General features: G+C 38.8%; 1 protein-coding gene across 1 annotated transcript; it reads right to left on the bottom strand.

Annotated features, from left to right (window-relative positions):
- Positions 1-679: 679 nt before the first annotated feature.
- On the bottom strand, positions 680-12,962 carry LOC108678209. Its single transcript, XM_018166576.2, has 5 exons — positions 12,939-12,962; positions 11,546-11,756; positions 6,819-6,953; positions 4,238-4,417; positions 680-2,300 (listed from the first exon to the last, which is right to left on the bottom strand). Exons 1-5 carry the CDS (start codon positions 12,960-12,962, stop codon positions 1,630-1,632), a joined length of 1,221 nt encoding a protein of 406 aa, XP_018022065.1. The 3' UTR covers positions 680-1,629.
- Positions 12,963-14,914: the final 1,952 nt, after the last annotated feature.

Below are 14,914 nucleotides of genomic sequence, written 5' to 3'. Positions count from 1 at the left end.
GTGGAGTCATAACAGGAATTGCGGCTGGCGCTGATTTTAGATTAAGTCTCGCGCACAATTGTTATTGTTGTCTGAAGTCACGATTTGGCGATCTGCACTCACAGAAATGTGCGAGACTTTGTTCAAATAATGCCATTTTCACCTTTGTGGGTCATCCTGACCAAGTTTGGCCCGTCAAAAGGGAGTATCAGAGCTGAGTTCACTCGCTACCTGTGATGGCAGTTGGAATGTGTCAGAATTTTGAAAATACAACATATCAATTTTTCTGGGTGTAGTTCCTGTAGTGCTTGCGTGTCGTTTGCTGCTGTAAACTTGCCCGGCAACTTGTGGCTTCAATCGAGACCAGCCGAGCCGCGTGTGTTAATGGTTCTATTCAAGTTTTGGTTTCACAGAGAGCCAGCCCAATCTTAGCTCTGAGTTAATGTTTCTTCAATAATGAGACACGACGTTCAGAGTTGATCTGCGTAAGATTAGCATTAAAACATTTAAATTTTAGTATTTTCCTGTTTATTATGCCTCATTTGATAAGCAACTATATTGCCTTGTCTGGTGAATAATAAAATCTTAACTAATGAATCGTATATAGCACTATTTATGCTCCATAGTTACTAATTATGTTAGTTGTCTTCACAATTACTTTGGTTAGTAATACTAAATGATAGGACAAGGAAACTTGTTACAATTACGTTGAGATATTTTAATTACCTTTCATTTCAACTACTTAGTACCTATGTACAAATATAGAGAAACATCACATGTCTATATCAAAAAATCACGGCCAATCTTTTCAAAGGGTAAAAGTGAAACTTTTTAAAGCAATGATTACCATAAAAATGTATTGTGCCTTAAATAAAATTGGTCTCTAAAAGAAAGTTACGAATAATTTAATCTCACTGTCTTGTGCATGATTTAATTAACGGAATTTCAGAGCCGCAATAAGCAAAGCAAAAGAAATGATATTACTTGATATCATTAGGAAACGTATTACGCAAAATTTGAAATTTAGAATGAACTAAATTTCGAGATCTTTACAAACATAATACATTTTCAGGTTCAAATTTATCAGCTCACACGATAATCACGAACTCAATGATGGTTAAATATTTCTTGATCACTGTAAATATACTCTAATGACACATATAATTCAATGAAGAAAATACAAGAGCTCGCTCAGAAAAATAAGTAATTTTTGTTCAAATAGCAACGCGCTTTTCAGCCCCCAGTGTTGGTCATACTGACGTTGTTTTGCCCGAAAAAAGACATATCTGTTCTCTGCTTATCATGGAGTAAGAAGGTCACTATTTGGACAATATGACCCATGTATTTTGCTGGGTGCTCCCTGCAATGGTATCACCGAATCGACGTCCCAATCATTCCTGCACCCTCGAGCAGTCACCGGAAAGCGGACGTGAAACTAAATGATGCAGAGGCCTGACGAGATGCATTTTCTGGTTCGAAACCTATGTTGAATGTGGTACATATGGATAAAACGTAACTGGAGAAAATACAGAAGTAAATATTTGATTGATTCAAACCAGCGCGAATTGATTGATTCAAAGCAGCGCGAATAAGCTATTCTTCACGCGCGAATGAAAGTTTTATAATTGACTGCAGTTGAAAAAACAGCATTCAAGCTTTCGAAAAGCTGCAAAAGTCATGTTTTTTTCTTGGCAATTTTGAAAAATGTACAATTTCCAACAATGACATCACACCATGTACATTGTTGCAGCTAAATTGAAATTTGAACTTATTCGATATTTCGTTGAAATTTTCGATAAACTTATTCACGAATTTAGAATAACATCTTGAATTATTATCCTGCTGCAAACTGTGATGATTTACTTTGATCTGCTTTTGTTTGTTGGAATTCGTCTGCAGGAATATTTTAAATTCCGTGACATGAGGAGCAGGATGTTGTTGAAACTGTACACGCGTGAGCATCGCGTTAACAGCGCCCCCTACCGCCACCACAAGCCACAACTGAGACGACAAAATAACAACTGAAGAATGAATAAGAACTTCGAGTATGTGAAATATCAAGTTTCGTGTTCTACCCAAGACATCGTCTAGGGAACAGAATAGCTCAGAAGCTGAACAGGAGCAAGATTTCGACTTGAAATTGTTATAATTGAAGGGAGCACGGAATTCTGGTCTGTCGGTCTTGAAAACCACGCATTTTGTGCTGGTATATAAAAGACGGGCGCCTGCAGGGTAGAGTTTCACATAGAAGCTCCCGCGCCGCCATAGCGAAGACCCGCCATTGGCAAGCTCGGGTGTCATGGCCGCCGGCGCTTCTTCGGCTGAGGGAAGGAAAATTGTCATCAACTTTCTCAGCTCAAATTCTGAGCAAAATGCATGGAACTTGGTGATTGAACTGTGGAATTTAGAGGGAGAAGCATCAAACATTGAGGTCAACTTTTTCAGCTCAAATTCTGAGCAAAATACATGGAACTTGGTGATTGAACTGTGGAATTCAGAGGGAGAAGCACCAAGTATTGAGGTCAACTTTTTTAGCTCAAATTCATAGGGGAGGACACGAATAATTGTCATTAAGCTGTGAAATTCAGCATAGAGATCAAATTTATTATCGCGATTCATAGTGAAATGCATGAAATATAGAGATCATATATATAAACAGCTATAATAGTCGCAAAGAAACGTCCCTATATGTTCTGTAACATGAAAATTACGGTAGCTGTGGGGTGGGAGGAAGAAGAAATGATCGTTTATGTAACATCTCCGACTATATAAAGTACGAGCACTGAAATGGAAATCGTTTTTGCACGTGAAAGTAGGGAACAGGGCTTTTATATTTAGCCGAATTTCATTCCATTATAATTCGCTCAAATTTTCAAGATGCGTTCAGAGAATTTTTTTTGTAGAAATAATGGGCGCCTTGAAAAAACATGAAATTAAAATCATTTAGCAAAAAAATTAACAATTATATTTTTCATGGTGGAATTGGTCGAAACTTTTTATTCATGATCAAACCCTTGTTCTTACTTCAGAACTAATAAGCCGCAATCGAACAAATCATAGTCAATTGCTTCTTTTTCTGCTGCTAGGCTCGACAATAAAGCCAATTAATTTCTTCGTTCGTTTGTTAAAATGATTTTCTGCTGTAATGCGCAATAGAATATTCTGGAATGCTCGATTTAATCCCCTTCGGGGCAAAACAAATTGTAAAACTTGCTTAACATTTGCAGTCAAGTTTGAACAACAAAGATGTTCTATCTAGGCGAACGACGCTGAAACGTTTATTGCGAGTTGATTTTGTTCAAAACACGTTTAATAAACGTTATTTCAACGTCAGATTTCTCGTGGGTTGTATCTTCAGTATATTAATTGGCAGTCGTAATAAAAATTAAAACGCACTTTAATTCTGCCTGAATATTGACATGATGACCATGTTAAATACAACTTCTTATCAGTAAATAATCAGTTTTTTTCATATATCTGTTCAAATTATAAGCCTAAAATCGATTTGCGATAAGTATCTTATTAGGACAAATTCGAATCTTTTTTAATTACTTTCACACCAAGTGTTTGATTTTATCAAAAATAAACGGTATTTTGTTTACTGACATTAGTGACAATATTGGCGATTCTCTATGCCGCCATTTTGATCAGCTTACACGATTTTTCACAGTGATGGCGACTTGTATATGTTTTATCTCTTGATAAATGTATATTTTTTAGTCATTGAATGATGTATAGAGGAAAATAATGAGACACTCGAATGTGTTAATTGATGTCGAGGATGATGACTTTGTTTATGGGGTTAGTGAAGATATGGCGTGGTGTAACTTCGTGCATATACTTTCAATTCAGTGGTTTATGAGTTACCACATTACGGGAAATTACTATACTCAAGGAATGATTAACTTAATTACGAGGATCATCGCCTTGTATAACGTGTAAAGTGACCTAGACTTGCAGTTACGTACGTATATATTTCATTCAGTGCATGATGTTATTTTATTTAAAAAAATAGTGCAAAATAGTCCCTCTGTTATTTTTCTCAAAATAACAAAGGGAAAGGTTCAATGAACTACAACAACTACTCATTCAAGAATGAGTAACCCGAAGACCAGGACATCATCATCTTGCATGGCGTGCACGGTGAAGGTGACATCGAGGAATTTCATGCCTATATTTTCAACTCCTTGCATAATAAATGAAATTACCATGAGGTAATTCAAGTAATGAGTAACTTAGATACGAGTATGATGATCACCTTGTATGACGTGCACGGTGACATGAGCAGGCACAGTATGAGGAGGGGCGCAGGTGTAGTTACCAGCGTCAGGTTTGCTGGCTCGGTCCACCAGCAGCCAACTGGTGCCTTGCTTCCTGTCAGTCACGAGCTGCACTCCGCCCCTGTCTCCTGTCGTGATCTCCGTCCTTACCACTTCACCTGCCCGGTAGTGTGTTACACCGATGAATTATCGCGAAATTAAATTGGTCCGTGGCTACATGAGTAATATTGGTCATGTCTAACTTGCCGGGCAATTTCACACCAATGCACAATTGGGATAATTGTTTCTGGTAAATGACGTTTAAATAACGATGATAGCGAGTTAACACGTTTAATTAATCAACGTTTGTTCAACGTTATTTCAACGTCAGATATCTGGTCGGATGGTCCATGACATCAGAACCCTTGTTGTGGTATCCATCCGCACCGCCTCACTTGTAATGCAATATGACAAATATTAAGGGAATATTGGCCCTCGGAAGCAGAATGCACGGGGCCACAGCTATGTTATTCGTTTGGGTTAACCTCTTGAGAAGAAATTAGAAGGATCATCAGTGAGTGCAATGGCATTACCTCGTGAACTGCCGCTCATACATGCCATTTTTTCCAGTAAATTATCATTTGCAGCTAATCACACAAATGTTTTGTAAAAGTTATTTGATAGTGCAAAGTAGTCTTCTTCTTACATAGGATCCACACGAAAGTTCCCATTTTCAAACAAATTGAGTGACTCCGCATTCAAGGGAAGGAATTAAGCTTTCAACGCGCCTCGCGCGGGGGACGAGGCTTTTACGTCTCAAAATTCTTCATGGCATTTTCTTCCTTTCTGAGAACCGTGCGCCATCTGAGACCGAGCAGTTGAGACTCAAAACTGAGCACCGCTTACCATCTTTATCCTCCGGACGCTTACTCCCGGATAAAAACTCAAACCGGTTTTTGTCCCTGTGATTGTGGTCAGGGAGGTCCTGCTGGATTCAAGGATTCTTTTGAAATTTTAAGAAGTCTCGCTTTGAATGCAGTCGCTACTTACCAACCCCTTCACTCAAACACTTCACCCGAACTCACGAAAAAAAGTTTTTTTTCTGCCTGGAAGTGACTCGAGTTTGCGTGCCCCTACCAACATCGGATCTTTTGTGAACGCGAAACGCGAGCTCGGGATCTTTTAACTTTTCCCTCATGTCAGCTTCAAACCGAAAATCTCGGTGCGATTTTTTGCCTTGTCAATTTCAAGGCTTCTTTGATTTGTCGAGTTCCTTTGAAGTGAACGATGTGTGAATAGCGCTTAAGTGAATGAAAGCTCCCGATATTAATTGACCAGCGCATTTGATATATCATCAATTGACTGATCATTCAAGGGGCAACATATTAAGGTTTCAATTCCTGTTATTTATCGTTAGTAATGCAGAATATATCAATTGTCCTTTTGGGAAGTCGTTAATTTGTACTGAATACTTTATGTACTGCAGACCAAATTTTATTCCAATTAATTATTCGAGAAACATGCGCAAAGTTATCTTCATTAAAACACCAACGATCTTATTTTCGGTTTATAATTCCAACATTCTAGAATTCAGTTCGCCTTGAAATATGTCTTAATTTAATTTCCCTTCTATACAGCTGTGTGAAACTTCTCAAATATATAGATTAATTGAATTGAATATTATGCTAGAGGTCGTAATGAAAGTTTGAAAAATATTTGAGTTTTCTGTCCGTAAAAAAATAAAATTTTTGTTAGGCGGACTCCGTCGTGCGTTTAGCATTGGAGTTTTTTTGCCTGTAAAGCTGAAAATATCCATTAATAACAAATAATAGATAAATTATCCAGAAATAGGACTATCCTCAACTCACCCTTAGTGTTGGTGATGAAATAGTGCATATAATAATGCTATTATGATGCACTCCCCCTGAGCATTGGTGGTGGTGTGGTACCACACGACGTTGAGAGGGGGCGTGTGGTCCGTAAAGATGCACTCACCCTGAGCCTGTCTCTTATACACATCTAGATGTGTATAAGAGACAGGGGTGAGGCTACAGGCTCTGTGTGAGGCTACAGGCTCGGTGTGAGGCTACAGGCTCTGTGTGAGGCTACAGGCTCGGTGTGAGGCTACAGGCTCTGTGTGAGGGTACCGGCTCTGTGTGAGGCTACAGGCTCAGTGGTAGGCTACAGGCTCAGTGGTAGGCTATAGGCTCGGTGTGAGGCTACAGGCTCGGTGTGAGGCTACAGGCTCTGTGTGAGGCTACAGGCTCTGTGTGAGGCTACAGGCTCAGTGGTAGGCTATAGGCTCGGTGTGAGGCTACAGGCTCGGTGGTAGGCTACAGGCTCGGTGTGAGGCTACAGGCTCGGTGTGAGGCTACAGGCTCGGTGTGAGGCTACTGGCTCAGTGGTAGGCTACAGGCTCAGTGGTAGGCTATAGGCTCGGTGTGAGGCTACAGGCTCTGTTTGAGGCTACAGGCTCTGTGTGAGGGTACAGGCTCTGTGTGAGGGTACAGGCTCTGTGTGAGGCTACAGGCTCAGTGGTAGGCTACAGGCTCAGTGGTAGGCTACAGGCTCTGCACTCACCCTGAGCATTGGTGGTGGTGTGGTACCACACGACGTTGAGAGGGGGCGTGTGGCCCGTAACGACGCAGGTTATGTTGATGTCGCTGCCGAGCTTCATGAAGACCTCAGAGCTGCCCACGATGCTCGCTTTGGGTTCTGTTGGGAGACGAGAGGAGTTCATTATATATATGGTTTTTATTTATGTAATTCTAACATTTAGGATTTATTTATTTATTTTATTTGATATTCAGGCATAAAAATTGTTCAAGAAGCGAGCCTTGAGTGTTAGATATCGTATAGTAAATAAACCAATTTCGATCACTAAAAATGCACGTGTAGAAGCTCATTTATTTGTTTGTAAGTTTGAACGCTCAACTAATATTTACTACAGTCTTCAATAATTTTTCCTAATTCCAGTACAATAATTTTAAGCAAATAAATGTTACACGGGATAAAATAATTTCGAATTTCATTCATTATTTATCATTCTTAAAATATATAGCATATATCATGCATCCGTGTTCCTCACGGATCCTTTATATTTTTCTTATCCGAAATTTATGCTTCAATTTTCTCGCAACTAATTCAGACCGCTCCAAACAAGAAAAATCTCAAACTCCAATCGACGTACAGTAAAAAGTCCTCGATTGATAGTCCGAATCACCGGATTCTCTCTCGGCTCCCTTTAAATTTTGGCTGAGAAAACTCTACTCTTAACTGCCGAACTGGGAAAAAACCTTGGGGGACAAGGCCTCATTTAAGCAATGAAGGCAGCCATGCGGTGGTTCACTGGAACAATGCATCGTTTTCGTCTGTACTCAGAAATATGGATGGGTGTTATTGTCCAAATAACAACACATTTTCTACGTCTACCACTGCTACGTCATTCTCTCAAACTACACTGAGTCAGGATGACCCGCAAAAAGTACAATGTGCATCACTGTCTGGAAGAAGTTTCATTTTTCTGAGTGTGGCGCTGCTCGATTTCTCGAGACAACGACCGAAGAAATTTCACGCGAATGTCCTTCTTTTGAAGTAAGGACATGAAGCTCGAGCGCGTCTAATAGATATGAAGAGCTGTGCCAACTTGGGTCTTTGCGGTGATATTTCTTACTTAGACTGGACAAAACTCTGTCGTTTTATGCCAGAACAACTTTCGCTCAAGGAAGCTGCATTAAAAGAGCAGATTGGTGGAACGTTCGGAAACTTTTAAACAATAGCATGAACAACCCGCCCTGCATTGAACTGCTTGTAAGTTAAAGCTATAAACGCCAAACATTTTAGCAATAAATTAAATTTACCTCAAATCTGCATTACTATTACAGTTCTGATGAACAACATTGATTGTATTAGTTAAGTACACCGCTAAAACCTTAATCTAATGTAGAGCCTCACTGCGCTAAGTTCGGCGAACGCACACCTATAAATTTTTCTATTTCTAAACAGGAACAATTTTTCGCATTTTATCCATGTATTTTAGAAATCTTGTAGCAGAATCCCTTTCTAAATGACGAAACAAAGGCTGCGTGTCTATCACTAAATGTAGTTTGGACAGTCAATAAATTAAATGCGGCGCTGTAAGCATTGTTCCAGTCGTCAGTCCGACCCACGTACTAAAATAAATGACTGGGTCATTTTGTCCAAGTAGAGACAAACTTTCTTTACCGCAGCCCAGACAGAAAGCGTACGTAGCAATGATACGCTCTTTTGTCGGTCCAAACTGTGTCAGAAAGTACCCCACACAAGGGCAAAAAGTTTCAAGCAAGGACCGACATGGGCAAAAGTCAGAAAGGGCAATAAAAAAAAACAATGGAAAAAGTCTGAAAGACCTACGCATGGGCAAAAGTCTTCAGTTGGACAATGACCCCTTCAATTCTCTGAGTGCGGCTGCAATCCTCAGTAGCCACATTATCATAATAATGTAAATGTAGTTTCATGAGCTTCCCGAAGAGGCGATACCAGACCTCACTCTTTTTAAATGCTTAAATTTAATATTATGTTTCACTTGTAGAAAAGGGTTCTCATAACACTGGAAAGCATTTTTAAAACTTAATTTATGTTGTGTTATTTCTTTATCTATTCTCTAAAGAATTAGATTTGCTGATTCCAAAACTGTTCGTAGTTTTCGTCTATCGTTCGTTTTCTTCGTTTTTCTATGAGCCGACGCAATTTATTATTCGTGACAGTTTTGTCATTCCCTGTTGTAAGGTAAAGATCAGTTTGCATATTTTGCACATTTCAAAGTGAAACTCGGTGATTGAGATAAAGCTTCGGCACCTCATAAAGTGTGCAAACAGTGCGTTGAGGGCTTACGGATGTGGGCTGAGGGAACACTTGCTGAACTTCCATTTCGTATAAATATGATTTGGCTCCAAAGATCATGCAAGAAATTGTTACTTTTGTATAGTGAAAACATCAGAGTATAACAGGAAAAACAAATTTAAGATAGAGTAGTTTACTGTCAGCTATACGTCCAGTGCCACTTTGAGCCGGAATTCCCTGAGCCAGTTTTCAATGAATTTCCCCTTTATAAGAAGGGGAATACGAATACGATGCAGATGAAATACTCTAAAATAATGAAGCTTTCGAAACGAAGGTGACTACGTACGTAAATGATTTTAATAGCAGGAGCTAAATGATTTGGTAGGACATTTAGGACTATCCAAAAGAGCATCAAGACTAACATCACGACTCTATGAGAAAAACTTACTTGATAAGGGATTCAAGGTATCCTATTTTCGAACACGAGAAAGGGCATTTCTGCGATACCGTACTTTCTAAGTGATGGTGGATTCATAAGATTTTCATAATGTAAGTTGTAATTGAAGAAATGGGAATTTCGAACTATATGACACTATTAATTTATTGGCGACTGAAATGGATGCGCGTTCTCCTCCATAATGGAAATTTATTTTGTTCGGTTGCAATTGGCCATTCAGTTTGTTTGCGTTAAGAATATGAAAACACAAAGAAACTCATTTATATATTGCAATATGACATGCGCCAATGGATCATTTGTGTTGACCTAAAATGGCCTGCTCTTATTTGGTTAACAAATCGGATACAAAAAGTATCCCTGTTTTTTTTTATGTGGAACAGCAGAGCTCGTACGTGTGCAACATTGCATGGGTGCAGTCAAATGGACCTGAGGATCATAACATTGTACATCAGACACTTGTCGACAGCAATAGCATTAATATTTCCACATCTGCATGTAAAATTGGATTCATGTAGCAATTTGTAGAAGCTTTGCCAACTGAAGGAAATTTTTCATGTCTCATGCGTCGGCATTTCCTAGTCTCTCCGTTGATAAGATAAAGGTCTGTGTTTTTGATGATCCACAGATTCGGCATCTTATTGCAAATGAACATTTGATGGTAACAGTGTCTGAAATTGAAAGGAATGCTTGGTCTGCATTCAGAAATATTGTTAAAGACTTTCTTGGAAATACGCGAGCGGAAATTCATTAAGTAAACGATTTTGATTATATGAACTCGATTTACTCTATATGTTTTTTGAATTGTATACGTATTTCGTAAATTTTTATTTTATGTTCCTACGTGTGCATGATTTCTGTGATTTGTGTGGATATCATGTAGATCAAAAAGTCAACGTGAAATACAAAATCTGAAGTTAATTTCGGATTCAGACGCCATAAATTAGTGAAAAATAAGCAGATCAAACTCGACAAAAAATGTGTTCCCAGTGTGATTTTTCTTCTTTCAGGAGCTTGAATCTGCATTTTTACGAATTAACTTTCCCACTGAGGTTAATTAAGATTACTCAGTTCAAATTAGCATTCTAAACGTGTTGAGTTTTATAATTTTAGGCCGAATGACCGCGGTAGGTCAAGGTCAAATATTTATTATATTCCTTATCAAAATTTTAATTTAATTCTTGGATCTCACCAATGTTTCAGAATTGCATGAATTATCTCTTCCTGTTCAATTTTCTTCTTAAAATTTATTCTCGTAAAGGAGCTTCGTTTATATTGCTGCCATGATAGGAAATATTAGGCGTTTTTGGGGCGAGGCATTGACCGAATGTTGTACCAATTTTTGAAAATCGACTAATATAAATGAGAATAATGAATATTCCTAAAAAATAGACTAATTTATGCCGTGAAATTATTCAGAATGACTTTTAATTCACTCAAAATTTAACGTAAAGAATCAAATAAATTTAAAACTCTTACTGGAAGATGCCACCGGTTATTTCACATTTCATGAATAGAAAGAGATTTTCACTTAGAATCACGAATAAAATTATAAGTCAAAATTTCATAAAGTATATGTCAAAATTGCATAATTATATCTTTGGGTTAAAAGAATTTTTAGATAGAAATAAGGACTTCAAAGTAATGAAAAATCCAGAATTTAATTATATTTTATGCATGTATTACCCAATGACAATGCTATTCCTTTCTTTCTGCATGCTATTCACGATGACATCCCAGGCTGATATATCCTCAATTAACAGAGGGCCAATAACATAGATTAGGTTATATGATTATCAAATCAGACACCAAATTAGATTATATTTCTAAAAATAATGGCAATTTTGTTGAATGAAGAAGTTCTCACCGGTGACCTGCAGCTGGAAGCGTCGGTATATCTTAGGCTGAGATATTCTCAATTGACAAAGGGGCAATAACATAGATTATGTTATATGATTATCGAATCAGATACTAAATTAGATTATATTTCTAAAAATAATGGCAATTCTGTTTTCAATGAAGAAGTTCTCACCTGTGACCTGGAGCTGGAAGCGTCGGTATATCTTAGGCTGGGATGACACCTGGCACTCGTAGACCCCCTCATCCCGAGCCTGCGGGCTGTCGATCTCCAGCATCCAGAACGGCGAGCCTGCCGCGTGTACGGCCCTGAAGCGGCCGTCACTTGTGTACGTCATCGTGTCTGTCGTCAGCACGTGCAGGTCTTTGCGACGTATCCATGATACCTGAGACGGGGGATACGTGAGCAGGGATTTGAGATAACTGAGGGATGATCCGGGGTACGCAAGGGGAATTTAAGATACCTGAGAGGAGATACGTGAGGAGGGATTTGAGATAACTGAGGGATAATCCGGGGTACGCAAGGGGAATTTAAGATACCTGAGAGGAGATACGTGAGGAGGGATTTGAGATAACTGAGGGATAATCCGGGGTACGTAAGGGGAATTTATGATACCTGAGAGGAGATACGTGAGGAGGGATTTGAGATACCAGATAATCAAGGATAAGCAACAGGAATTTATAGTACCTTTGGAGGAGTAATTCAAGATGCCTAATAGTGGAATTATTGAGCTTTCCTCAGGAAGAATGAGAGATAACGTAATGCGGAAGTATACTACTGAAATACACGCGCAAATTTCTGTGTACCTAACAGAAAACTTAATTCACTCCTTATTTGATAAGTTTGCAGGCAGACACAAACAAGATTGCTTAAACTGTTCGATTTCTTTCTAGTGATTATCCATCTCCTAATTTCTTTAGAAAATTAATAGATTTGCAGAATTAAATTGTAAGTTCAGGCTTGCAACTCTCGGATGCGAATTGAAAGTTACTAATGACCAGTAATGGTATTACTGAATAAGTCAGGGTGATCAGTACGGTATTTGTGATGCACATTGGGATAAGGTCAATCAGGTTTTCTGAGATGCGATTTTCACCCCCGTTATCAGTATTGTTGTTTGGTTTTTATTACGCTCCTATTCCTTAAAATAATTTGTAAGGGAGGTTATAGGATATAATGTAAAAGAAGCAGCAAACGAGCAACAAAACCTTTCGCCGCTTCCGGTTATGTTATTCCTACGTGACATCCAATTCGATTATATTATTCCTACGTGACATTCAACGCGCGAGGTTACGCGATTTACGAGGACTGGAAGTAAACTCAGAAAATTTAATGGATCACGCTATATCTAAATAGCGACACACTTTCCATACGTAGCACTGAAACGCTTTTTTTCCGGGAAAAACTGGATCAAGATGGCCAACACAAGAGCAAGAAGTGAATTGCGATATGGACAACTTATCTCTATTCTTCTGAGTGACATAGGCGCTTTTTCAGCATGCATCGTCTGATGGACAGCGCGAGATTGAGCATAACTTCTGTCGTGTCTCTCAGTCTCTCCACGAACCAAACTCTGCTTCATGTTGACCATTTTCCCTTTACGGAATAAGCTCCAAAATAAGAAATAAACTTGTGTTAACAAATACAAAGCATTAAAGTGATACTCTGATATCATATTTATACTTTTTTTCGTATGGGACTGCCGAACAACACTATCTCAGAGAACGCTATGTCGAGCAGTTATTACAATAATCTTCTTTATGTACGAGATTGCCAATTTAGGAAATATTTCAAGTCTATTTTATTAGAATAGTTATAAAATATAAAATTAGATTATAAAATAATAATTTATTATTTCATAGTTTACTACCTTCTATGGCCTTTTTGTGGTTGCAAGAACCCTGTCCTAAATACGGGAGTTATGATTTCAGCGTTAAGGACTTTGTCTATCCCTCGACATGGACTTTGTCTATCCCTCCCCCCCCCAAAAAAAAGAAAAAAAACCGTGGATTGTTTAAGTGCATCTCAAGTTGAGATAGTCAATGAGCTTTTAATACGACAAAAGTTGGAATAGTGTAATATTGTAGCACGGATGTGCATGAAACTTGTATCAAGTGTCCTTTAATGGGGAAATGACCATGTTAAGCTGGCTAAATGCACCGACAATTTAGTTCAGATTTCTACTGCGTTTCAAAGCTCTTCAAGTTTTAACGTTAGACTGAGTGGTATATTACTATATTTTGTACTTTATTGCGAATGATCTATTGCTTTGTCTGTACTTCAAGGCTACTTGCAAACATAACTCCGATTTATGCAATGCGAATGGACAAGTTTTCACCATAGTCGTACACATGAGCGTCTTGAGACTCAGTAATGAATATGTCATAATACGACAATTCAATTTGTTTGAAAACTTTTGTCCACTCCGTTGAGGGCAAAATTCACTAAAAATTAAATGACAAGAGCCCCAAACTCTAAAATATTATCGTCTGAAGGAGGGCTATAATCTCCACAGAGGGGCCATAAAACGACAACAAAAGAGACCAATTTTTGAAGGCTTAAGTACAGATGCTGCGAATGGGCCTAGAACGGCCTGCTTGGGCCCTTGCAAGGAGCCTCGGACCAGTTAGCTGACGCTCGTAATCACCACGCACTCATAGAAATGAGTGGGACTTTGTACAAACATCGAGGCACATTATGCCTTTATGTGGGCCATCCTGACCTATTTTAGCCCGTTGAATGTATACGTATCAGTGCAACGTCTGCACTCTATTCGTGCTGTTGCTAAGAAAGTGTGTCAGTATTTGGACAAAATGACCCATTTATTTTTGTGAGCGCGGAATGTTAACAGGAATTTCCAGGTTCTGATTCCACTAAACACCTTCATGGCCGGTGGCGCGGAAAAGGATCCTTCACATTTACAATGAAAGGAAAATGGTCACAACTTTCTACGGCTTACGAGAATAGACCTCAGGCTTACCAACATTTATTGTCTATTTTGTCTCGATTATGGAGATATAATCGACATTTAACTTGTTTTCTTTAATCATTTTGAGTATGCAAGAGAACTGCGGCGTTAATACTGCCTTCAACCTTGTTCATAATTCAGTATATTTTACTTAATTGCATTTTACGAGCGTTGAGGCACTCGTCTTATAATGAAGTAAGTTTCCTCGTCTGTTCATCAAGCTCTGTAATGTTTCTAGCCGCCAAGAATATTCTGATATACCCAGCGCAAGATGCTATCCACTTTGAGCCACGCAGCCTCCGACTTTCAAGCACAAAATTCGGTAAATTTAAGATGTAGTCACATGCGATAATTAGCGCCATGAAGCCAAGGTCATTTATCAGAAAACTGTGGTGTTTATCACGACGAGAAACGGTGTAAGCGCACGCAATTCATCACGGTGATATAAAGAGCCCATGGGGGGGGGGGCACATGGCCTGGTCGCGCTAATAAACTACTTCATGAATCTTGCCCACAAAATCGTGTCCTTTTGCGATCACCGCAGCCATGCAAAGCCTGCGTCGCCGAGAATGTCC

The sequence above is a fragment of the Hyalella azteca genome, unplaced genomic scaffold (assembly GCF_000764305.2).
Source record: "Hyalella azteca isolate HAZT.00-mixed unplaced genomic scaffold, Hazt_2.0.2 contig5198, whole genome shotgun sequence".
Lineage (NCBI taxonomy): Eukaryota > Metazoa > Arthropoda > Malacostraca > Amphipoda > Hyalellidae > Hyalella > Hyalella azteca.
The sequence above is the reverse complement of the archived record's forward strand: the minus strand, read 5'-3'. Positions and strand labels throughout refer to the sequence as shown.